Source organism: Cherax quadricarinatus, chromosome 21, assembly GCF_038502225.1.
Source record: "Cherax quadricarinatus isolate ZL_2023a chromosome 21, ASM3850222v1, whole genome shotgun sequence".
NCBI classification, from domain to species: domain Eukaryota; kingdom Metazoa; phylum Arthropoda; class Malacostraca; order Decapoda; family Parastacidae; genus Cherax; species Cherax quadricarinatus.
The window spans coordinates 6,175,244-6,202,743 of NC_091312.1; the positions used below are offsets into that span (position 1 = coordinate 6,175,244).

The window sequence follows — 27,500 nt, forward strand, 5'->3', positions numbered from 1 at the left end:
GTGTGTGTGTGTGTGTGTGTGTGTGTGTGTGTGTGTGTGTGTGTGTGTGTGTGTGTGTGTGTGTGTGTGTGTGACCAAAAATCTTGAGATTTTTTGAACTTTGGCCTCAGCTCAGTGTCATTTTGGAGTGAAATCAGTTCTTCCTCCATTCCTGTTTCCTCATTGCTGATATCTGGAAAGAATTGATCACCCAGTCTGGTATTTTAAGCAAGAATAGATCCTGAAATCTGTCAGACATGTGTGTATACTGCTCATTCAGGTGTGCACAATACACTTGAACGTCATCGTCTGATATGCTCCTCCTCCTCCTCCAGTTCAGAGAGACTCGAAAGCTGGAAGAGCTCATGACTGGCTATGTTATGCTTGAATAACTGTAACCTGGACAGAAAAGTGGAAAGGGCTGATTTGACTTGGATAAGATTGGCCTCATTTCTTCTCAGTTGCAAATTAACTTTTGTTGAACTTTGTGAATACATCTGACAGATAAACAGTGATATGCTTGCTGTTTCTTAGTTCATAACATAGAATAGAATTGTAGTCTTGGAAGAATTCAACAACTGATTTAAAAAGTGAATAGAAACATCTCAGGAAGTTTGCCTTTGACAGCCATCTAATTTCTGTGTGCAACAACAAATGTTCAAAATCTTTGTCATTCTCAGTGCACAGTTGTCAGAACAGTCAGGAATTGAAAACATGTGCCTTAATTTTATTTACTGCTGTGGTAACAGTGCTTAATGATTGTGAAGTCAACCACCCAGGTTTTTTGCAACCAGATGTTGCCTGTGGATTACACAGTGCACCATAATCATACCAGGTACAGCCTTTTTCAAGAAACTGATGAAGCCATGATGACAACCTGTCATTGATGGTGTCCCATCTGTTGCACAAGCAAGAGTGTTGGTAAGTGGGATGTCTTTGTTTGAAAAAAGTCTGAACAATATGAAATACTGACTAGCCTATTATATCCATTTCTAGTTGTCTTGCCAATAACAGCTCTTGAACCAAACTTCCATCTCTTGACAAAACGAACATAAGCAAGAAGCAAAGATTCATTACTTGGTAGAGTGGACTCGTCTGATTGTAAGCCAAATTCTTTTTTCTTAAGCATGTTGCACAATGTATCCTCAGTGTTTTCAGCCATTTCATCCATTCTTCTTTTGACCAAAGTTATCACTGAGAGGAATAGTTTTAATAATTTGTTCAGATGACTTGTGTAAAACTGTGTGCAGAACCTAACTGGTGGTAGAATAAGCTCTACCCAATTGTATGAGGCTTACCAGATCTAACAGTCAGCAATGAGATATTGTATGATGCATGCAAACCATCACTAGATTGTTCTGAAGTTCTAGCAAACATTTTTCTAATGGCTTTTCGTTAATGTAAGTTTTCTCAGCGACTGAAAATATGCCAAGTTTTTGTCAGTTTTATCAGAGTATATTTTCTTCAAATGTTCAAGAAGACTGGAATGTTTCATGGCTTCATTTGAAAAGACTTTCACACTGTGGGCACATTGGTTGTTGTTGGTTATTTGGTGCTGATACAAATCCATACTTCTCTTTTGTCAGCTGTGCTGCAGCCATATTTTATTCTGGAACAAAATATATATGTTCCTTGTAAAAATCATCCCAGTCATAAAATGCAGCAGAAAAAAAAAGAGTACATAACACAGTGTTAAACTAAAAATCAAATACTTACAGACTGCAAATCACAGCCCTAGCACAGCAACACTTCCACACCCTTTGGCATCTCTCCATCAATACCACTTAATTATATCTGTATTTTTATTATACTTTAAAATGTGCATTGTAGCGAGTACAAACCTTGGCCCTTGCAGATGTGAAAATCCGATCATCGCCAGTACCCATGGCGTCTGCTGTCTGATCTAGCTGGTGTGTGGCGTGTCCAAACAAATGTTCAGACTTAACTTGGACTTTGGACCAAAAATATAATAAAACTATCCTGTTGTGTATAACTGTTAATTTTATTCTTTGTGAAACATGTATGTTACGTGCCTGTTTCCCCCTTTTTCAATCCCCCCCCTCCCTCTGGATCTTCCTACTGCCCCCAGGGGTGCTGTACTGCCCACTTTGGGAATCGCTGATATAAGCAAACTGAGAGTGGATGGGTGGCACGCAGATGCTGTAATAGCGAATCAGGAGCTATATAAACAAATTTTTGGGTATAATTTGAAATGTCTGTATTAGCAAAATGCCGTAAAACAGGGCCCTCCTGTACAAATAGGTCTCGTGTATACATTCTCATTCTCTTGTTTTACTTCTTTATTTCATCCTCTCATCCTTCCAGCTATTGTTCAGTATTTAGTAATATTTTTCTTGCTTAATTCATGTATCCCACTTATGTGCAAAAACTTTCCATAGGTGGAGGGAGCAGAAAGGGTTCTCGGTGTAACACTCCAGTAATTATTGAAGAAGTATCAAATAATAAATCACAAAAACTGTTAACAGAAGAACAAGAAATGCAGAATGTTGGCGATATCCATCTACAAACTCGGTCACCTTTTATTGAATCTGTAGACAATGAGCAACCAAGCTTCAATATTGATGATTTCATAGGAGACATAATTGGCTACAATAGTAAGTACAACTGCATGTATATATTGAAATTAAATTCATCTTAAATTTAAAATTCAACAAGTGTGCACAACTCACATTTTCTAATGCCATATCTGCACACCTCTGGCAGGAGATGGTCAGTGTATTTGGAGTGACAGCTAAACTGCCATATTTGAGCACCCCTGCAAAGACTGTGTGAATGATGGTGAAAGTGTTTTTTTTTTTTTTTTAGGTCACCCTGCCTTTGTGGGAGACAGCTGACATGTTAAAAAAAAAAAAAAAAAAAAAAAATTGATGGTAATTATGAATACAATTGACATTCTAGAATTTTACAAGATATACTGGCTTAGATAGCAAAGAAATTGGTGATTAGATCTAATAGATATGCTGATGAAATCTTGCTACTCGGGGAAAAAATTCTGTAGACAATATTGTTTGATACTTGGGGATAGATTGTAACTTAATTAATGAGCAACAATTATTATTTTTAGTGCTGTGGCAAAAAGCCGTGGAGGAATAGACATTCAGCAGTAGCAGTTGAAGAGACATGGCCCCCATAGAATGCATTAAACAATGCAACAGCCATTTCATATATGGTACTGTAATGCAGTAAGATGTATGATTTTTTCCAGGCATACATGAATATGTGGTAAGGGAGCCATTGGACCTGTTATCTGTAGTAGCCAGTCTGGGCAATATTTTATGGATTTTCACATGTGTGTTTGTACATTTATTTCAAATCTTTACTCCCATGGTACCATGGCAGTATTTATGCATGGTAACCAACAAGCCAAGGGTGGCCCTGCCCCCTACCATTCCAATTATCTTGTTATGTTTAACCCCTTGAGGGTCTGTGCCATAGTTCTACGGCTTTGACGCCAAAGTCAGTGCCATAGTACTACATCATGAGCCCAGTTCACTCAGATAAGCTGTGTGTGGTAAATTTGGGCCTAGATATGAGAGAATAGATCTGGTAAGTGTGCATCATATAAAAAAAATGGTATATATGGTGTTTTTGGATTAAAACACTGACTTTGTGGTGTATTTTTGTATGGTTTTTATGGTTGTATTCATGGCTTTTTAGTCTCATTTGATAGAATGGGAGACATGTTACTGAAATTGATATGATTTTGATTGGTTTTAAGAATGAAAATAGCTTGAAATTGAGCTCAAAGTAGCAGAAATGTTCAATTTTTGCCCATGTTCATAGTGCATATGGTGGGTCTAATGTGCATTCATGAAAGCACTGATATTATTTATACAATTATTGCAATATTGCATAAAAGTAAATCTTCTATTTTTTGGTGTAACTAAAAATTCTTTGTGTGAATACAAAATCAAAATGGAATTCATGTGTAAAGCCTGGAGACATAACTAATGAACAGAGGAAATATTGTTTTAGTGCCAGGAATGCCTGTGTTGTTTATTCTGGACCCTGTTTTGAAAATGGAATATTTTGAAATTTGTGAAATTGGCTATTTACCAATTTCTGATCACTTTTATGGTTAGTTGAAATATTTGATTGGGCAGTTTCTTGGGCTCACTCGATAAAATAGAAGGCATAATTTCCAACTTGGTGGTCTGGACCCTCAGGGTGTTAAAGCAATTTAAAACCTGTATGCAGATTTTTTTTTTTTTTCCTCCAACAAGTCGGCCGTCTCCCACCGAGGCAGGGTGACCCAAAAAAGAAAGAAAATCTCCAAAAAGAAAATACTTTCATCATCATTCAACACTTTCACCACACTCGCACATTATCACTGTTTTTGCAGAGGTGCTCGGAATACAACAGTTTAGAAGCATACACATATAAAGATACACAACATATCCCTCCAAACTGCTAATATCCCAAACCCCTCCTTTAAAGTGCAGGCATTGTACTTCCCATTTATAGGACTCAAGTCCGACTATATGAAAATAACCGGTTTCCCTGAATCCCTTCACTAAATATTACCCTGCTCACACTCCAACAGATCGTCATGTCCCAAGTACCATTCGTCTCCATTCACTCCTATCTAACACGCTCACGCACGCTTGCTGGAAGTCCAAGCCCCTCGCCCACAAAACCTCCTTTACCCCCTCTCTCCAACCCTTTCGAGGACGACCCCTACCCCGCCTTCCTTCCCCTATAGATTTACATGTATATGCTTTCCATGTCATTCTACTTTGATCCATTCTCTCTAAATGACCAAACCACCTCAACAACCCCTCTTCTGCCCTCTGACTAATACTTTTATTAACTCCACACCTTTTCCTAATTTCCACACTCCGAATTTTCTGCATAATATTTACACCACACATTGCCCTTAAACAGGACATGTCCACTGCCTCCAACCGTCTCCTCACTGCTGCATTTACCACCCAAGCTTCACACCCATATAAGAGTGTTGGTACTACTATACTTTCATACATTCCCTTCTTTGCCTCCATAGATAACGCTTTTTGACTCCACATATACCTCAACGCACCACTCACCTTTTTTCCCTCATCAATTCTATGATTAACCTCATCCTTCATAAATCCATCCGCCGACACGTCAACTCCCAAGTATCTGAAAACATTCACTTCTTCCATACTCCTCCTCCCCAATTTGATATCCAATTTTTCTTTATCTAAATCATTTGACACCCTCATCACCTTACTCTTTTCTATGTTTACTTTCAACTTTCTACCTTTACACACATTCCCAAACTCATACACTAACCTTTGCAATTTTTCTTTAGAACCTCCCATAAGCACAATATCATCAGCAAAAAGTAACTGTGTCAATTCCCATTTTGAATTTGATTCCCCAAAATTTAATCCCACCCCTCTCCCGAACACCCTAGCATTTACTTCCTTTACAACCCCATTTATAAATATATTAAACAACCATGGTGACATTACACATCCCTGTCTAAGACCTACTTTTACTGGGAAGTAGTCTCCCTCTCTTCTACACACCCTAACCTGAGCCTCACTATCCTCATAAAAACTCTTTACAGCATTTAATAACTTACCACCTATTCCATATACTTGCAACATCTGCCACATTGCTCCTCTATCCACTCTATCATATGCCTTTTCTAAATCCATAAATGCAATAAAAACTTCCCTACCTTTATCTAAATACGTACTGTTCACATATATGCTTCAATGTACACACTTGATCTACACATCCCCTACCCACTCTGAAACCTCCTTGCTCATCCGCAATCCTACATTCTGTCTTACCTCTAATTCTTTCAATTATAACCCTACCGTATACTTTTCCTGGTATACTCAGTAAACTTATTCCTCTATAATTTTTACAGTCTCTCTTGTCCCCTCTCCCTTTATATAAAGGGACTATACATGCTCTCTGCCAATCCCTAGGTACCTTCCCCTCTTTCATACATTTATTAAACAAAAGTACCAACCACTCCAACACTATATCTCCCCCTGCTTTTAACATTTCTGTCATGATGCCATCAGTTCCAGCTGCTTTACCCCCTTTCATTTTAAGTAAAGCCTCACGTACCTCCCCACACTTACATTCTGCTCTTCTTCACTCCTAAAAGATGGTATACCTCCCTGACCACTGCATGAAATTACTGCCTCTGTTTCTTCCTTAACATTTAAAAGTTCCTCAAAATATTCTTGCCATCTACCTAATACCTCCATCTCCCCATCTACTAACTCCCCTACTCTGTTTTTAACTGACAAATCCATACTTTCCCTAGGCTTTCTTAACTTGTTTAACTCACTCCAAATTTTTTTCTTATTTTCATTAAAATTTCTTGACAGTGCCTCTCCCACTCTTATCATCTGCTCTCGTTTTGCACTCTCTCACCACTCTCTTCACCTTTCTTTTACTCTCCATATACTCTGCTCTTCTTATAACACTTCTGCTTTGTAAAAACCTCTCATAAGCTACCTTTTTCTCTTTTATCACACCCTTTACTTCATCATTCCACCAATCAGTCCTCTTTCCTCCTGCCCCCACCCTCCTATAACCACAAACTTCTGCCCCACATTCTAATACTGCATTTTTAAAACTATTCCAACCCTCTTCAACCCCCCCACTACTCATCTTTGCACTATCCCACCTTTCTGCCAATAGTCGCTTATATCTCACCCGAACTTCCTCCTCCCTTAGTTTATACACTTTCACCTCCCTCTTACTTGTTGTTGCCACCTTCCTCTTTTCCCATCTACCTCCTACTCTAACTGTAGCTACAACTAAATAATGATCCGATATATCAGTTGCCCCTCTATAAACATGTACATCCTGGAGCCTACCCATCAACCTTTTATCCACCAATACATAATCTAATAAACTACTTTCATTATGTGCTACATCATACCTTGTATATTTATTTATCCTCTTTTTCATAAAATATGTATTACTTATTACCAAATTTCTTTCTACACATAGCTCAATTAAAGGCTCCCCATTTACATTTACCCCTGGCACCCCAAATTTACCTACTAATCCCTCCATAACATTTTTACTCACTTTAGCATTGAAATCCCCAACCACCATTACTCTCACACTTGATTCAAAACTCCCCACGCATTCACTTAACATTTCCCAAAATCTCTCTCCTCTACACTTCTCTCTTCTCCATGTGCATACACACTTATTATAACCCACTTTTCACATCCAATCTTTATTTTACTCCACATAATCCTTGAATTAATACATTTATAGTGTTTATATATTTTCTTAACTGGCTGTTTCTTGCAAAGATGGGGTGACCCAAAGTAGTTGGGTTTACCATCACTCATTTTCTAGCTGTCTTGCCAGAAGTGTATGGATGTCACAATGTAAATGACCTGTTGAACTGCAGCAGCCCCAACCATCCTTTAAAATGCAATGCCTGCACTCTGAATGAAAAAAAATAGGGGGGAAAATAAGAAAATTGAGAAGCAAGTTTTTCAGATTCGATTGATTTTAATTATGTACACATTTGATTATTTCTGTACTACTTGGCTCAAGCATTGTGCCATCTGCCAATTTAGGGCTCTGACATCCTGCTATCATGTTGCTCACTTGTTGAAGTGCGGGAGGTGGCACTTTGCCTTTTTTTTTTTTTTCTTAGCAACTGCTACTCTGGTGAAGCACCTATCTTCATTTACTGATTTACTGATTTTATTCATCTGTAAAGTGCTCATATATGTAACTCTGGGTTAATTTTTTTTTTACATAATTTCTGGACTTCAATAATGCCAGAAACTTATGCTGGTCATAAGATTTATACACGTGAAAAGGCTATAAAAAAAAAAGCTACATGTACTGGACTTTATCGTGTGTTAGTGAAATGTTAGAGAAATTCTCTAGCAGTTGAGAGGAAGGTTGAATTACCTTAAAAATTTGTGAAAGGAGAAAGCATAAATTACATCATGGATGCGATAGCCATAGGACAAGTGTGTTTGATTTGAAGGCACAGAGCAAGCTTTTAAAACATTAATGCTGTATAGAAGCTCGCATTAAATAAATGTTAGATTGTCTTGAAGTCTTGGTAAAGACTAGACTTCTGGATTGCCGTAAGAATAAGTTTCGTAGTCATTAACTTTGTAGGTGCAGAAACCTTTTGTGTGTTTTTCATATGTTTTCTTTCTTTCACAATTGTGTTAATGGTTGGTGTAGCATAAGAGAGCTTGTGATTTGAATGTTAGGAGTTTGACCCTTTCATATCATTTTACAATGCTATACTATCTATTTTTTCTTGGAATAATACCTTCGTAATGTACATTACTTAATAGCATGAACACTTTTAGAATCACTATGATGCTTATTAGCTGTGATTGCAAGGGAAACACTTATGTACAGTACTTTAAATTTAAGTAAAGGGAGAGCCAGTTCATATGTAAAGCAACATTACACTTAAGATAATAAATTAAGGGTAAAAATAGAAGAGTAAAGATGAATTTAATTTTATTGTGCTGTAATTATTTGAAAATTTTTAGTCTGTTTGTTGTGAATAGAGTTATTTACCTTTTTAAATTTTATCATGTCTGCTATTTGATAAGGTCAGCTGTAATATTTTATTTTTTAAGATAGGTGTGGTACAGTGTTTCATATCAAGAGAGACTTTATCTGTATATAAATATATGTCAGAAATGAACTTTTAATAATTTTAATTTATTAAGAGCATTATTTTTTAGAAAGCATAATGGCATATATATGCTGGCTTACTCTAGGTGGCCCAGATGAAGCAGTGGCAGCTAATAATACTGGTAATGGTGGGGTTGGCTCATCACGATTAAAACAATTTTTCTCAAAAAGAGAGAGCCCTGTTATGGGATCTACTGCAAATTCCCGGCGATCCTCCCTCGATTTGCCACCTCATATCAACAACCTTTTGAGTGGTAAGTATTAATGAAACGTACACCTCTAGTCAAATTATGCTTACTGTTAAGGGTAGGGGTGAGGATGTTTGAAGTACTTGAGAGCAGTAGTTGTGTAAACATGCACATTTGAATTCATCTATATAGTACGTATATAGTAGTTGGCTTTCTTGTCTAAATTTTTCCAAGTAAAAATTAAACCTTAATACAAAATGTCAAAAATTCTTTAAGTGAAATAAGCAAATTTGAATAAAATATTAAAACAGTACAGTGGTAGTGCATATCAGAAATTTGTTACTTTCCTCATAATACAGTGTGTGTATTACTTTAACACACTGGCTGTCTCCTACCTCTACTGAGGGGGGATGACCCTAAAGAGAGAGATTTTCATTCATTCATTCAAGCACACTTGCCAGATGTGCATAAACATCACAGTTCAGATGACCCTCCAAACTGCAACTTCCCCACCACTCCAGAGTGCAGGCACTCTACTTTCCACCTCCATGGCTTTGTCTGACTGATCTGTTTTCCTGAAACCCTTCATAAATGTTACTTTGTTTGCATTCCAGCAGTACAGCTAGTCATAAAAACTACTTGCTTCGGCTCACTCCTAATATGCTCGCACAAGCCTGTTGGATGTCTAATCCCCTAGCACTCAGTGACCTTTATTCCTTCCCACCAATCTTCTTAGGTTAACCCCTATCTCTGCTTCACCCCACCCCTGATTTATACATCATCCTGGTCATCCTGATTTGCTCCACCCTTTAAATATGCAAACCACCCCAACAACCCCTCATTATCCCTCTGAATAACACTTTTGGTAACCCTACACCTTATTTCCAAGCTCTGATTTTTCTGAATGGTATTCACACTAAATATTTCCTTCAAATATGACATCTCCACTGCCTCCAGCCTACTTGCCTCAGCATTTATAACTCATACCTCATACCCATGCAGCAATGTTGGCACCAATGTACTCTGGTATGCTTCCCATTTTTGCTTCCATATATACCTTTGAAGAGTTTTGAGAGTTAATCTACTCTCTTAGCCCAGCCATGGGCCGGTCTCATGGATAAAGTTCACTGTCTCCACAGACGACTCGGTGTCACCCACCTTACCCTCGTCAGTTTTGTGGTTCATCTCCTGCGTATGCCCATCCCCCAACAAATTCACTCCCAAATAGCTGACCACATTTACTTCATACTCCCGTCTTCCAATCTGATATCCAGTCTTTCATTGGCTAGATTTTTTTTTTTTTTTTAACTTATCACCTAGCTCTTTCCTGTGTAGACTTTTGATTTCCTTTTAAATATACTCCCAAATTCCTCTACCAATCTTTACAATTTCTCTACAGAATCTCTCGAGAATTTTTTCAACACGTCTGCCATCTCCCAACGAGGCATGGTGACCCAAATAAGAAAGAAAGCACTTTCACCATCATTCACACATAATCACTATCTTGGCAGAGGTGCCCAGATATAACAGTTTAGATGTCACTCCAAACAGCCAGTATCCCAAACCCCTCCTTCAAAGTGCAGGCATTGTACATCCCACCTCCAGGACTCGAGACAGGCTAGCCAGTTACCCTGAATCCTTTCAACAAAATATTACCCTGCTCACACTCCAACAGCTCATCAGATCCCAAAAACCATCTGTCTCCATTTACTCCTATTGAACATCCTCACACATGCCTGCTGCATGTCCAGGCCCCTTGTACACAAAACCCAATTCCTATGCTGAGTATTTATTTTATTTTTATTATCACACTGGCCGATTCCCACCAAGGCAGGGTGGCCCGAAAAAGAAAAACTTTCACCATCATTCACTCCATCACTGTCTTGCCAGAAGGGTGCTTTACACTACAGTTTTTAAACTGCAACATTAACACCCCTCCTTCAGAGTGCAGGCACTGTACTTCCCATCTCCAGGACTCAAGTCCGGCCTGCCGGTTTCCCTGAATCCCTTCATAAATGTTACTTTGCTCACACTCCAACAGCACGTCAAGTATTAAAAACCATTTGTCTCCATTCACTCCTATCAAACACGCTCACGCATGCCTGCTGGAAGTCCAAGCCCCTCGCACACAAAACCTCCTTTACCCCCTCCCTCCAACCCTTCCTAGGCCGACCCCTACCCCGCCTTCCTTCCACTACAGACTGATACACTCTTGAAGTCATTCTGTTTCGCTCCATTCTCTCTACATGTCCGAACCACCTCAACAACCCTTCCTCAGCCCTCTGGACAACAGTTTTGGTAATCCCGCACCTCCTCCTAACTTCCAAACTACGAATTCTCTGCATTATATTCACACCACACATTGCCCTCAGACATGACATCTCCACTGCCTCCAGCCTTCTCCTCGCTGCAACATTCATTACCCACGCTTCACACCCATATAAGAGCGTTGGTAAAACTATACTCTCATACATTCCCCTCTTTGCCTCCAAGGACAAAGTTCTTTGTCTCCACAGACTCCTAAGTGCACCACTCACTCTTTTTCCCTCATCAGCTGAGTATTTGTAGAGTAGAAATTGAAAGGTGATGTTGGGTCACCATGTGTATAATTCAGAGAGCTGAGGAGGGGGGTTATTGAGGTGGTTTGGGCATTTAGAGAAGATGGGGAGAGAAAAGTTGACATGCCCTACACACCCACCACCTCAAGCTGACCACATCATCATGAGGAGCCAGTCTATCAGCATCCTGTCGGCCAACATTAGAGGTTTCATTACTAATGTTGGAGAGCTCACACACAGTTTTGTGAACACTCGACGTCCCGACATGATAGCTGTTGTTGAAACATTTTTGGATGACAGGACTCCAGAAAATTTTGCAAGAATTGCTGGCTACACCTCATGGATGAGAAGAGACAGGCAAGGGCAAGGAGGAGGTGTTGCTGTGTGCTTCTCTAAAAGTGTTCATGCCCAGCACATTGATGTTGCCACCCCTACACATCTTGAAATGATGTTCTTCATGCTCTGCATAAACACTGGTACCTCTGTACTAGCATGTGCAATGTACAGACCTCAGTGGCAACATGCAGATCCCATCAACTTCCTAATGGAAAATATTGACTCCCTTCTGCTACAACACAACTGTCGACATATCATAATTGTTGGTGACCTCAACCAGCACCTTATACAGAGGGACTTTGATGACCTTCTTGCAGTGTTTGACATGAGAAACTTTGTTGATTTCCCTTCTCACATCCCTGGCTCCTCCCTTGACCCAGTAATGAGTGATCTGGCAGAAGGCATAGTCACTTGTCAACCCCTCGGCTGTGTTGGATCGTCTGACCACAAGGCTGTTTTTACGACACTTAAGATCCCAACAGAACGAGGTGAGGAGTCCACACGCACAACCTGGCTATGGCCAGCCCTTCGCTCTGAGCTCGCCACCACCGATTGGAATGCTCTTCTGCAAGGGGATGTTGACAACCAAGTGAAAGCCTTCACTGGACACATCCTTAATCTACAACAAGAACACATTCCTCACTGGCAATATGTGACAAAGCCTACGGATCAGCTTTGGTTTGGCTTTCGTTGTAGAGAGGCTGCTACTGCTAAGTACAACGCATGGCGAAGGTATAAGAGACATCCTACCACCTATAACAGGAACTTGCACAGGCAAGCCTGTAGACATATGGGTGACGTTCAAAAGTGGGCCATAGCTAAATGGGAGGTGGACACTAAAAGAAAGCTAGCATCAGGTAGGGTAGGCTCCAAAACCTGGTGGTCCCTGGTCAAGGACAGACAAGGTTATCTGCCTGATGAACTCATTCCACCTCTAAATCGACAGGATGGGACCACCTTTACTAGTAGTCAAGAGAAGGCGGACCTCTTTGCTGAACACTTTGCTACCAAAATGCAAGTTCCTGATCCAGCAAGGGACCCTCCTTGGCTAGCTGCAAGAACTGTGTCAAAACTGTCAGTGGTGACAATAAGGCAGGAGGAGGTGCATTTCCTTCTTAAATCGCTTGACCAAGAAAAGGCTGTGGGCCCAGACAAGTTGAGCCCAAGATTGCTGAGAAGATGTGCAGACCAGCTAGCAGCACCTCTAACTCGCATCTTTCAGCACTGCCTAGTACAGTGTAAATGGCCCCCTCTATGGAAAGAGGCAAATGTAGTCCCTGTTCACAAAAAGAAGAGCAGAGCAGAAATCAGCAACTACAGACCAGTGTCACTCCTGTCAATCACTGGTAAGATCCTTGAGACAATAATCTCAAGACAAATGACAGAGTTTTTTGACTGTCACTCACTACTTTGTGATCGTCAATATGGCTTCAGGAAAGGTTACTCTGATGATGATCTGTTGTTAAACCTCTCCACTAAGTGGCACCAGTCACTGGATGAATCCAAAGTCAGCTGTGTGGTAGCACTGGACATTGCTGGCGCTTTCGACCGGGTGTGGCACCAGGGCCTCTTAGCAAAACTTCAAGCACTGGGAATTGCAGGCTCTATGCTATGTCTCCTCAGTGATTACCTTCATGGTAGATCTGTAAATGTAGTTCTCAATGAAACGGAATCAGCAAGACATCCTATTGGGGCAAGTGTCCCACAAGGAAGCGTGCTGGGATCATTGTTATGGAATGTCTACTTCAACGACCTTCTTCATCTCATCCCAGAATCACATGCATATGCGGACGACTGCACACTGACATTAACTTATCCAAGAGAAGAAATGCCAGCTGCTCTAAGCTACATCAATCACCAGCCGAGAGCTATATCAGCTTGGGGAAATAGATGGCAAGTAACATTTGCACCTGAGAAAACGCCAATGATGGTCTCTAGGCACCATGATGGTAATGCTGGTGCAGTAGTAAGGATGAATGGGAGGGTGTTGGCACCTGGAGAAGAAGTTGATATCCTTGGGGTGAAATTTGACTCCAAACTAACCATGAAGAACCATATTGTAAATCTTGCAAACAAGGCAGCCAGGAAGCTTACAGCACTTCGCCGTATCTCGCATCTACTTGACAGTAGGGGTTGCAAGATTCTGTACGAGGCACAAGTACGCTCACACCTTGAGTATGCTCCACTTTCTTGGTTTGCCTGCCCCCCTCTCATCTGCAACTGCTTGACAGAGTAGAGAACAGAGCAAGACGTCTCATCTCTCGCCTCGACCCATCCTGGATAGATTTGTCATTTCAGCAGAGCCTTCAACATAGGAGGGATGTGGGTGGCCTTACTGTTATGTACAAGGCCAATATTGTCAAAGTACCACACTTGGATCCACTTCGAGGACAGCGTGAAACAAGCTTTTATGCCACAAGACTGGCAGAAAGCAGCAACTTCACTCTGGCTGTACCCTTCTCCAGAACTTCACTCCATCTGACATCCTATATACCCAGGATGACTTGAGTATGGAACACATTCGTACAGCATAAGGATGTCAACGAGATAGTCAGTTGATCAAATGAAAATGCTGTCCCACAGATGGCTCCAACTTCATCCTGTTCCCTACGGCTCCAACTTCATCCTGTTCCCTACTTGTATGTCTCATAACAATAAAAATGCTTTCAAATGAGCTGATGTAGGTACCAGCTCTTAGCTTGCCAATAAAGTTAGGAATCCTTAACCTGTAAATAGCTTGTCAATAAAGCTAGGGATCCTTAACCTTGTCAAACCCTGTGTTGAAAAAAAAAAGAAAAAAAAAAAAGGTGTTTAAATCTGGGATGGAAGGTAGGAGAGGTGGGGGGTCATCCCAGGAATGGTTGAAGGGAGGGGGGTGAAACAGGTTTGTTTTTCCAGTTCAAGGGCTTGAGCATCCAACAGGCATGTGTAAGCATGTTAAATAGGAGTGAATGGAAACAAGTGTTTTTTAATGGATGGGCTGTTGATGTTGCAAACATATGGATTAGGAGGTTGGTTATTAAAAACAGCTGAAATATTTTCATGCAATGAGGCTCAGGTTGGGTCATGTAGGAAGGAGGGGAACTTCTATATTTCTGAATTAAAGTAGGTTTTGGACATGGTTGTGTGATGTCACCATGGTTATTTAAAACATAGATGGGATAGATAGTGGATACAGGAGAAATGTTGCAGATGTTGCAAGTGGATGGAATAGGTAGCAAGTTACTAAATGCTATAAAGAGTTTTTATGAGGATAGTGAGGCTCAGATTAGGATGTGTAGGAGAGAGGGAGATTACTTTCCAGTAAAAGTAGGTTTTAGACAGGGATGTGTAATATCACCATGTTTGTTTAGTGTATTTATAGATGGGGTTGTCAAAGAAGTAAATAGCTTGTTAGGGAGGAGAGTGGGATTAAATTATGGGGAATCAAATTAAAAATGGGAGTTGAAACAGTTACTTTTTGCTGTTGATACTGTGCTTTTGGGGGATTGTACAGAAAAGTTGCAAAGGTTAGTGGAGAAGTTTGGGAGGGTGTGTAAAGGTAGAAAGTGAACATAGATAAGAGTAAGGTGATGAGGGCATCAAACGATTTTTTTTTTTTTATTATCTCACTGGCCGATTCCCACCAAGGCAGGGTGGCCCGAAAAAGAAAAACTTTCACCATCATTCACTCCATCACTGTCTTGCCAGAAGGGTGCTTTACACTACAGTTTTTAAACAGCAACATTAACACCCCTCCTTCAGAGTGCAGGCACTGTACTTCCCATCTCCAGGACTCGAGTCCGGCCTGCCGGTTTCCCTGAACCCCTTCATAAATGTTACTTTGCTCACACTCCAACAGCACGTTAAGTATTAAAAGCCATTTGTCTCCATTCACTCCTATCAAACACGCTCACGCATGCCTGCTGGAAGTCCAAACCCCTCGCACACAAAACCTCCTTTACCCCCTCCCTCCAACATTTCCTAGACCGACCCCTACCCCGCCTTCCTTCCACTACAGACTGATACACTCTTGAAGTCACTCTGTTTCGCTCCATTCTCTCTACATGTCCGAACCACCTCAACAACCCTTCCTCAGCCCTATGGACAACAGTTTTGGTAATCCCGCACCTCCTCCTAACTTCCAAACTACAAATTCTCTGCATTATATTCACACCACACATTGCCCTCAGACATGACATCTCCACTGCCTCCAGCCTTCTCCTCGCTGCAACATTCATCACCCATGCTTCACACCCATATAAGAGCGTTGGTAAAATTATACTCTCATACATTCCCCTCTTTGCCTCCAAGGACAAAGTTCTTTGTCTCCACAGACTCCTAAGTGCACCACTCACCCTTTTCCCCTCATCAATTCTATGATTCACCTCATCTTTCATAGACCCATTCGCTGACACGTCCACTCCCAAATATCTGAATACATTCACCTCCTCCATACTCTCTCCCTCCATTCTGATATCCAATCTTTCATCACCTAATCTTTTTGTTATCCTCATAACTTTACTCTTTCCTGTATTCACTTTTAATTTTCTTCTTTTGCATACCCTACCAAATTCATCCACCAATCTCTGCAACTTCTCTTCAGAATCTCCCAAGAGCACAGTGTCATCAGCAAAGAGCAACTGTGACAACTCCCACTTTGTGTGTGATTCTTTGTCTTTTAACTCCACGCCTCTTGCCAAGACCCTCGCATTTACTTCTCTTACAACCCCATCTTTAAATATATTAAACAACCATGGTGACATCACACATCCTTGTCTAAGGTCTACTTTTACTGGGAAATAATTTCCCTCTTTCCTACATACTCTAACTTGAGCCTCACTATCCTCGTAAAAACTCTTCACTGCTTTCAGTAACCTACCTCCTACACCATACACCTGCAACATCTGCCACATTGCCCCCCTATCCACCCTGTCATACGCCTTTTCCAAATCCATAAATGCCACAAAGACCTCTTTAGCCTTATCTAAATACTGTTCACTTATATGTTTCACTGTAAACACCTGGTCCACACACCCCCTACCTTTCCTAAAGCCTCCTTGTTCATCTGCTATCCTATTCTCCATCTTACTCTTAATTCTTTCAATAATAACTCTACCATACACTTTACCAGGTATACTCAACAGACTTAACCCCCTATAATTTTTGCACTCTCTTTTGTCCCCTTTGCCTTTATACAAAGGAACTATGCATGCTCTCTGCCAATCCCTAGGTACCTTACCCTCATCCATACATTTATTAAATAATTGCACCAACCACTCCAAAACTATATCCCCACCTGCTTTTAACATTTCTATCTTTATCCCATCAATCCCGGCTGCCTTACTCCCTTTCATATTACCTACTGCCTCACGAACTTCCCCCACACTCACAACTGGCTCTTCCTTACTCCTACAAGATGTTATTCCTCCTTGCCCTATACACGAAATCACAGCTTCCCTATCTTCATCAACATTTAACAATTCCTCAAAATATTCCCTCCATCTTCCTGATACCTCTAACTCTCCATTTAATAACTCTCCTCTCCTATTTTTAACTGACAAATCCATTTGTTCTCTAGGCTTTGTTAACTTGTTAATATCACTCCAAAACTTTTTCTTATTTTCGACAAAATTTGTTGATAACATCTCACCCACTCTCTCATTTGCTCTCTTTTTACATTGCTTCACCACTCTCTTAACCTCTCTCTCTTTCTCCATATACTCTTCCCTCCTTGCATCACTTCTACTTTGTAAAAACTTCTCATATGCTAACTTTTTCTCCCTTACTGCTCTCTTTACATCATCATTCCACCAATCGCTCCTCTTTCCTCCCGCACCCACTTTCCTGTAACCACAAACTTCTGCTGAACACTCTAACACTACATTTTTAAACCTACCCCATACCTCTTCGACCCCATTGCCTATACTCTCACTAGCCCATCTGTCCTCCAATAGCTGTTTATATCTTACCCTAACTGCCTCCTCTTTTAGTTTATAAACCTTCACCTCTCTCTTCCCTGATGCTTCTATTCTCCTTGTATCCCATCTACCTTTTACTCTCAGTGTAGCTACAACTAGAAAGTGATCTGATATATCTGTGGCCCCTCTATAAACATGTACATCCTGAAGTCTACTCAACAGTCGTTTATCTACCAATACATAATCCAATAAACTACTGTCATTTCGCCCTACATCATATCTTGTATACTTATTTATGCTCTTTTTCTTAAAATATGTATTACCTATAACTAAACCCCTTTCTATACAAAGTTCAATCAAAGGGCTCCCATTATCATTTACACCTGGCACCCCAAACTTTTATATAAAGAAAAATTGGGTATGACATTGGAGTTAAGGGGTATATGGAAGAAGTGAATGTTTTCAAATATTTGGGAGTTGAATTGCCAGCAGATAGGTTTATGAAGGATGAGGTTAACTATAGAATTGATGAAGGAAAAAAGGTGAGTGGTGCATTGAGGTATGTGTGGAGACAAAGAACATTATCCACGGAGGCAAAGAAGGGAATGTATGTGAGTATAGTGATACCAACACTCTTATATAGGTGTGAAGCTTGGGTTGTAAATGCTGCAGCGAGGAGGTGGCTGGAGGCAGTGGAGATGTTGTGTCTAAGGGCAGTGTGTTGTTTAAATATTATGCAGAGAATTCGTAGTATGGAAATTAGGAGGAGGTGTGGAGTTACTAAAAGTACTAGTCAGAGGGCTGAAGAGGGGCTGTTGAGGTAGTTTCATCATTTAGAGTGAATGGAATAAAGTAGAATAATTTGGAGAGCATATCTGTAGGGGAAGGAAGGTGGGGTAGGGGTCATCCCTGAAAAGGTTGGAGGGAGGGGGTAGAGGAGGTTTTGTGGGCGAGGGGCTTGGACTTCAAGCAAGCGTGCGTGAGTGTGTTAGGAGTGAATAAAGATGAATGGTTTTTGGGATCTGATGAGCTGTTGGAGTGTGAGCAGGGTAATGTTTTGTGAAGAGATTTGGGGAAACTGGTTAGCCGGACTTGAGTCCTGGAAATGGGAAGTACAATGCCTGCACTTTCAAGGAGGGGTTTGGGATATTGGCAGTTCGGAGGGACGTCTAAGGTGTCATATCTGAGTGCCTCTGCAAAGACAGCGATTATGAATGAGTGATGGTGAAAGTGTTGAATGATGATGAAAGTTTTTTTCTTTCTTTTTGGGTCACCCTGCCTCGGTGGGGAACTGTTGATGTGTTAAAAAAAAAAAAAAAAAAAAAGAAGGTTGTAAATGAAGTGAATGGTATTGTGTTGGGCAGAGGTGTGGAATTAACCCTTTCAGGGTCCAAGGCCAAAATCTGAAGTGGTGCTCCAGTGTCCAAGAAATTTTGAAAAAAAAAAAAATTATTTTTTCTTACAGAATTAAAGAGCATATTTTTGTGAAGGTAATAAGACAAAAAAAAAATTCTGATCAGTACTTACCGAGAGACAGTGCCGAGAAATTTGTCCAAAATGACGTGGTGGCGGCAACATCGACGAATTCCACATATGCGCATTACTTTATTTAGCGTTTTTTTGTAGTTTTTTCTTTTCTTTTCCAATTTTTTTCTTTTCCTACTAACATTTGGGCCTGAGAGACCAATACTGTATATTATGTATATACATAAACTCGCTGTATTGAACACAATAACCATGCTAAAGTTATTATCATATTATTGTTTACCACTGTTGTTTATTACAATAAACATGCACAAATCTTGTATAATACTAATGTTCTATCATATATTTACATATTTACAATCATTGGACATGGTTTTAGAACTGCTGGAGCTTGTGGAACTCCTTGAAACAAGGCACCATACAAAGAGGTACCTTATATTCCTCACACATAAACCGAGTGTCTTTGCATCTTTGTTGCCGTCGTTTTGTTTGTGCACAGACGATGCATCTCTTCTGAGCAAATTTCTTCTGAGTTGAAGGAAGCTGTATTATGAAATGATCACCTTCCCTCCTCAAACGCTTGGGTATATCCTGAGGAATTCGAGGACCTTGTTGTATAGCAGGTGTTCTTACCTGGTACTTCATTATGAGTTGTCTGACAACAGACAAACAAAATTCACCATACGGTGGTCTGTTGCCAGTCTTTATTTGGTACATATTATATGCATTGAGCATTGAAATGTCCATGAGATGGAAGAAAAGTTTCATGTACCACTTGTAACTTTTACGAACACAGTCAACAAAACCAATCTGCATGTCACATTTGTCAACCAAGCGCATGTTTTGTGTATAATCAATCACTGTCACTGGTTTTCGAATACGTTCATTAGTCACTCGATCAACTTTGCCACTGTCTTGCATTTCATTACGGTGAATGGTTGTCAACAATGTGACATCTCGTTTGTCATGCCACCGTAATGCCATGATGTCATTGGCAGTAAACACCTGCATGTCATCACCACGAGCACCTGCGTTGAGCCTGGGCATATGTTTAGAACGCACTGTGCCACACGCATCTGTCTTGTTCACTCGCAAGAAATCACTGAGTAATGGTCTTGTGTACCAGTTATCGGTATATAATGTATGCCCCTTACCAAGATAAGGTGCCATCATGCTTCTCACTACGTCACCTGAGATACCCAATAACATCTTGGTATCTTTCAATGTTTTACATCCAGTGTATACAACAGTATCCAAAAGCAGGCCACTGTCATGGTCACAGAGTACAAACAGTTTTATACCAAAGCGTTTCCTCTTGCTCGGTATATACTGCTTGAATGACAGTCTACCTTTGAACAAAATCAAAGACTCGTCAATTACAAGATTCTTGAATGGATAAAAGTATATACTGAACTTTTGTTTGAGATGCATAAAAACATTTCTAATCTTGTATAACCTGTCACTTCTGTCAGGCCTGGTTTTGTCAGAGAAGTGTAACATACGTAACAGTAAGATAAACCTGTTCACTGGGATGATTTCACTGAAAACCGGGGTAGAAATTAGCCGATCTGTGGACCAGTATGCTTTTATATTATGCTTATAGACATGAGGCATAAGCATTATTGTTGCAAAAAGCAAATACATTTCTGCAACAGTCGTCTCTTTCCACCGGTGTAGTCTTGAGTGTGGTGATATTATCGTATTTGCCATGGTGTACTCAAAATACTTATTACTTTCCCTGACAATAGTTTCCATCAAGGGCTGGTCAAAGAATAATTCAAAGAATTCCAGTTCATTGGCCCTGGTTCCAAGGGGACAAGTAGGTAGAATTCCACTTTGAGAGTTATCATAGTGGTGGGGCTTGGGAACAAAATTGGGATTTTGCTGCCAATCCCAGATACGGTTTGCTGGTGGATACTGGACATCATAGGCTGGTTGTGCGGGTGGTTGTGGTTGTGGTGGGCTGGTGGCTGACACTCCGCTTTGTCCTCGAACTGAGAAGTCAGCAGCGTGGGTCCCAGCCTGGGCTGGTGAGTCACGCATGGCAGTGCCACTACCATCACCACCACCACCGTCTGCTGATGCTTGTGGTCTATCCATGCCAAGTGTAGCCACATCATCCTCACTATCACTATCTAAACCTGGTGTAGGGCCACGGGATGTACTCCGTCCCCTGGGCACAGCATAGGGTACACTACCCGAGCGCATGCGGCGGCGTACATACCGACGCTTCACTGGTGAATATGATTCCTCACTATCACTACTCGAATGATCGTCAAGCGCAATAAAATCACAATCCACGTCACTATCATCATCATTACTGAAGTCAGAGGCCTGGCCACGCGAAAATAATAGTTTTTTCTTGCATTGAGGTACAACCGACCGTGACTGAGGAGTGCCCACACCAGAGGTAGAAGGTTGAGGATCGTCAGGGTTTTCTGCACTATTATCGATATCCTGGTCATTCGTTTCAGTCACTAACTGATCAAAGCCAAAGAATTCATCTTCATTTCCACTTTCATCAGTGTCAGAACTATCAGATAGGAAGAGGAGAGTCACAATTTTCCGTGGAGTGAGAGCTGACTTGCGACGAGGCATGGTGAACAAGGGTAACTGAGCTGGCGTTCCCACAATGCTATGTGGGTGCCTAGATTTTTTGTTTATGGCGCACACCCACCATGCAGACCCGTTCTCTCACATGTAGGCCTATGAGCGCTTTCGCGCTAAATTTGACGGCGCTAGAATTTTGGCGTAGATCTACGGTTTGGACACTCAACGTGAAGCCGTAAATCTATGGGACGGACCCTGAAAGGGTTAAAAGATGTTGGATCTGATACAAAGTAGAAGTTAAGGTTGTTGCTCTCCTGCTGATAGTGCAGTTCTTTCTTGGAATATTGAAGACAAGTTGCAAAGGTTGGTGGATGATTTGGGGGGGGGGGGTTGTAAAAAGAAGGAAATTCAAAGTGAATACAGAAAAAACACAGAATGATGGTGGCAGTCTCTAGGCAGACGTAGACTGAATACTTGTTTGGAGGGTGGGAGTATGAAGGAAATGGATGTATTCAGATATCTGGGAATGGACATGTCAGCAGATGGGTCTCTGAAAAAGAAGTGATCCTCAGCATAAATGAGGAGAAAAGGTGGGTGGTGTGTGGAGGCAACTGTGTAGAGATTATGGAGGCCAAAAAAAAAAAAAAATGTAATGTACCAGAGTATAGTGGTACCAACTCTTTTGTATGTATGCAAAGCATGGTTTTTAAATGATGCACTGCAATGAGGCTAGAGGCAGTGGCAATGTCATATTTGAGAAAAATTCAAAGCACAGAAATTAAAGGGATATATTGTTGAGGATTAGGCATATAGAGAGGATGGTGAGGGATAGGATAATGAAGAGGGTATATAAATATGGGGTGGAAGGGGTAGGGGCCCCTTATAAGAATGGTTGTAGAGAAGGAATAAGAGAGAGTTTGAGGCCTGATCATCCAGCAGACTTGTGTGAGGAGTGAATACAGACAAGCTGGTTATAATGGACATACTGTTAGTGTGAGCAAGGTAACTTATATGAAGGGATTCAGATAAACCAGTTAGCTGGTTTCTAAATGCTATAAAGGAGGTAATCTGATGTGTGATGTCAGAACACTTCTGTCAAGACAGCAGTTGAATGAATGACAATGTGTTTTCTTTGGGTCAACCTGGCTTGGCAGGCAATTGCCACTAGGTAAAAAAAAAAATTCAATAATAATTTTAACTACTGTAATATATATATTCCTAGTGTTTTTTCTTTGCTTCTTTTACTCTCTCTCATTCAGTTGATAGCTCTTACTTGGGTGCACAGCTTCACTTTTGATATCGTTCTGGTTCCTATTAGTTTTTTTTTTTTTTTTCTCAACAAGTCGGCCGTCTCCCACCGAGGCAGGGTGACCCAAAAAAGAAAGAAAATCCCCAAAAAGAAAATACTTTCATCATCATTCAACACTTTCACCACACTCACACATTATCACTGTTTTTGCAGAGGTGCTCAGAATACAGCAGTTTAGAAGCATATACGTATAAAGATACACAACATATCCCTCCAAACTGCCAATATCCCAAACCCCTCCTTTAAAGTGCAGGCATTGTACTTCCCATTTCCAGGACTCAAGTCTGACTATATGAAAATAACCGGTTTCCCTGAATCTCTTCACTAAATATTACCCTTCTCACACTCCAACAGATTGTCAGGTCCCAAGTATCATTCGTCTCCATTCACTCCTATCTAACACGCTCATGCACGCTTGCTGGAAGTCCAAGCCCCTCGCCCACAAAACCTCCTTTACCCCCTCTTTCCAACCCTTTCGAGGACGACCCCTACCCCTCCTTCCTTCCCCTATAGATTTATATGCTTTCCATGTCATTCTACTTTGATCCATTCTCTCTAAATGACCAAACCACCTATTAGTATGCATAGTATATTGGATGTTTGTTTACATGGGCTCATTATATACTGATACATATTAATGCATCCTAGCTAAATGACAACCTTATAACTTCAGATAACTATGAGGTACATGTTATCCCACAGATAAAAATAAATTGGCATCATGCCTGTAGCTCTTAACATCATCAATGGCCCAGAAATGTGTTTGCACTAACTTTGATTGACTTTTTATAAGTCACGTCTTTTATAAGACTTGCGAGTTGAAATTTGCACTTAACTTTTTTTCAACACTTCAGCCAACTCTCACCTGGGTAAGGTGACCTGAGAAAGAAGAAAACTCACTCACATGATCAGTCACCGTCTTTCTAGAAGGGTGCTGACATCACTTTTCAGATGATGCCAAATTACAACATCCTCACCCCTTCTTCAGAGTGTAGGCACTGCACCTCCCACCTCCAGGGCTCATTTCTGGCTAACTGGTTTCCCTGATTCTCTTCATATGGGTTACCATTCTCACATGGTAACAGCATGTCAAATTATGAAAACTACTTGCCTCCACTCACTTCTAACACACTTAGACAAGCTTATTGGATGTCAGAAACCATCATTACCCCCCTCTAACCTTTCCTAAGATGACCCCTACCCCCTCCTTCCTTCCACCCCAGATTTATATGTACCCCTAGTCCTATTTTCTCCTCTCTAAATGCCCAAGCTATCTCAACAGCCCCTATTAAGCCCTCTGAATAATACTTTTAATAACTCCACCCCCTAATCTCCGAACTAAACAGTAAATTAGAAAATCGTGCAGCTGAGAACATTCATATTCATGCATAGCTGTCTATACATACAGTACTTTTTCTTGGTTGCTATTAACCAATTGGAAAATATCTGCTCATAATTATAATTGTAATTAAGGTGTGTGAGTTGCACATTAATTTCATGCCAAAATTTACTCATGGTTATGATATTAAACCATTTTCAAAATTGTCTAAACGAATAGAAGAACCTTTTAACTCAAACATCTGCTCCAGTCAAAATGAAATTGTTTCAAACATTACCACTGATTAAACAAGAAAGTTTTCAACGAAATTGGTTAGTAATGTTCTGAAATAAAATTACACTGAATGCTCCCCATAACTCAGTAAGCAGTCACCAATAGATTATCAAATAATTGCACTTTCCCTAGAGTACAAAGCAGCATGATTGAAGTATTTTGACTTACTGTATATAATGATCTGCTTGGAATACTTTTTTTTTTTTTTTAAGTATTGTTAAATGGTTACTGATAAGTAGGGATTATGTTCTTTAAAACATTCATTCATTTAATCTTTGTTTTATACTTTGAAAGAAGATAAACTAAAGATGGTTTGCTTTGTTCCTGTACTTCGTATATTTTCTAGGGAAGGCAAGAAGTGGTATCTTCTGGTAGTGAAGTACATAATAGCCATGTACCTGACTTTGCAACTTTTTAATTGATCCCAGAGCGAGCAGTATGTGAAGTATCATTCTTGGTAAAACTAAACATTCCTATAGTTACTAACTATAACTGGAAGTAGTCTTGTTAATTTCACCTGGAGAGGCCTGATAGTACTAATTACTAATGATAGTACATTTTCTACATTAATGCCTAGTTTAGAAAAGTTGCTTTAGATACCAGTTGCACAGAAGTACCATGGTTTCTGCTTTTAGTGCTGAGCACACTTCAGACCTTAAGTCTGAAGCCTAACCACTAAACTGCCTCTGCAGAAATCACGGGTAGCGAACCAAACATTGTGATCCCTTCGCCCACGGCAGGCCTCGACTCCAACCGCTTCTTCGCACCAATTTCTCCAGCAGACAAAACGGGTGGAAACTCCATCGTGGATCTCCTGCAGCAGGCTACAGGAGGAATAGGTGTATCTGAACCCATGGGACCACCACCACCTGTTGGTCCTCCTGGCATACCAGGGTCACAGCCTCCACCTTCTATTAAGGATCTCAGTGAGTTATATGGTGCATACTCAGGATTTCATTAAGCTTTTCCTTAACTTTCCAACACTGTACTGCTGAAGTTGTGCATTCAGGCAGATTTAGCAAAATCTTTGATATTATTTAGAAAAACATCACCTTTTGCTATTAGTAACTTAATCACCAACTATTTTAGCCTGTTACACAAAATAGAGTATCAGTGTTCATTGGTTACTTCTTAGCTCCAAATAATCCATGGAAATTTGAATAGAAATAGTGGTGGTGGCAGTAGTTGACTGTAGTAAGTAAACTATTTTCCAGTACTTTATCTATTAGAATATAGTCAGTTAAAGTGGATTGTATGCAGGGGTTGACATTTTTCAACGTTATTAGCAATACAGTTTAGAGAAAATGTGTTAATAAGCATTTATTTTTTCTAAATTTTCAAAATAACTTGCATCCTGGGGACATAACTCATTAAAACCTAAGAGTGAACACAGCCTGAAAATTAGGGTAGAAAGTGGAAGCAAAAACTGTGCCCATGTGTATATATTAATACAGATGTCATAACATCAAGCTTAAATGTATGGGAGGAGTACTAGACCTGTAGGAGTAAGATAGTACCTGGGGATAAGGGAGACAATCAGGGTTGATCCAAGGAAAGGGATATCTCCAGTTCATTGGATCAAGAGCCCCTCACCAGTGTCCAGGAATCTCCCTTTAGGGACCTGATATCTAACCACATTAGGCCCAGGACACTTGCAGATTAGGATATTATACTTGAATTTTTATTTGTTGTTGTTGTGCAAGCATCATCTTTTCATCCTGTCTTTCGTAACTTAGTTGGTTCTCAGCTTAAACTTTCTCCAGGAAAAATATGAAAGTGCTCCTATGAACTTTGACATTACTCACGAAATTGTAATGACACGATTGCAAACAAATCATGGTACTGGGGGGGGGGGATTGGACTTGTGGCAAGTGGATCATAAAACTCCAGGCCAGTTTGTAAGCCAGCTGGGCCAGTGGCTTACACACTGGCTTGGAGTTTTTGACTCGCTTGATGCAAGTTCAGTCCCCACCCGTATTATGGTTTGACATTACTGTTTGAATGAGACAACAAAAAGGTGTTAAAAAAAAAGTTTTTATATCTGGCACATATTTTTCTCAGTATAGAGTTTTCATTTTGCTTGCATGCATATGTACATACACTTGCCTGTTTGTGATTGCAAGGGTCGATTATCAGATCTGACCCTGCCTCTTACCTTGTCACACTTCAGATTCACTCTTTAGTCATGTGGTCCTTATCATACGTGCTCTGAAAACTATGTATGGAGCCTGCCACCACTTCCACATGAAGATCATTCCACTTCGTGACTACTGTGACTGAAAAAACTACAGTGGACTCCCGGATATCGTAGTCGTCGGATTTCGTAATATTCGGAAATCATAACGTTTTTTCGTCAAAATATTGGGTTGGTGATCGTCATTGAGCTCGGTAATTGTCATTCGTCCCGAATGTGTCAGCATTGCAACAGCAGCCCAACACTCAGTGTGCCATTGTTTATCAGGCAGTGAGCATGATCCCACGCGATCATACGATACATTTCGTATTCCATTCTTTTTAGCGCTTGCAACTGCTAAATAAGTGACCATGGGCCCCAAGGAAGTTCCTAGTGCCAGCCAGCCCTTTGGTAAAGGGCTGAGAGAGAGGGGAGAATGTGCCATCTTCAGGAAGTCGATAAAGGCTGTAGTGCCAGCCAGCGATGAAGTGTAGCATTAACAGTGTAGCAAGTAAGTTAAGCGATTAATCGATAGACAAAGACCAGCACGAAACTGACTCTTCCAATGTCATTGGAGGTATATAGAGCGACTGACAACACCTCCGTCTCTGCTGCCACCATCACCACCACTATGTAAGACTTATCTTTCAGTGGCCCTTATACACCCAACAACAAACAACACAACAACAATCGTCAGTTAGCAAGAGAGATATGTGACATATTTTGTTCATTTTAGGGTT

General features: G+C 40.5%; 1 protein-coding gene across 7 annotated transcripts in view; it reads left to right on the forward strand.

The window, feature by feature from the left end:
- Window positions 1-27,500, forward strand: part of LOC128689190 (eukaryotic translation initiation factor 4E transporter-like) — a 317,681-nt gene that overhangs the window by 41,915 nt on the left and 248,266 nt on the right. For 4 of the 7 annotated variants that reach the window (XM_070087137.1, XM_070087142.1, XM_070087138.1 and 1 more), the window contains exons 5-7: window positions 2,379-2,594; window positions 8,736-8,903; window positions 25,280-25,525. In XM_070087137.1, the coding sequence (XP_069943238.1) occupies window positions 2,379-2,594; window positions 8,736-8,903; window positions 25,280-25,525 (630 nt within the window). The remainder of the gene's footprint in view (window positions 1-2,378; window positions 2,595-8,735; window positions 8,904-25,279; window positions 25,526-27,500) is intronic. The other 3 variants (XM_070087139.1, XM_070087140.1, XM_070087143.1) reach the window with 3 other exon arrangements.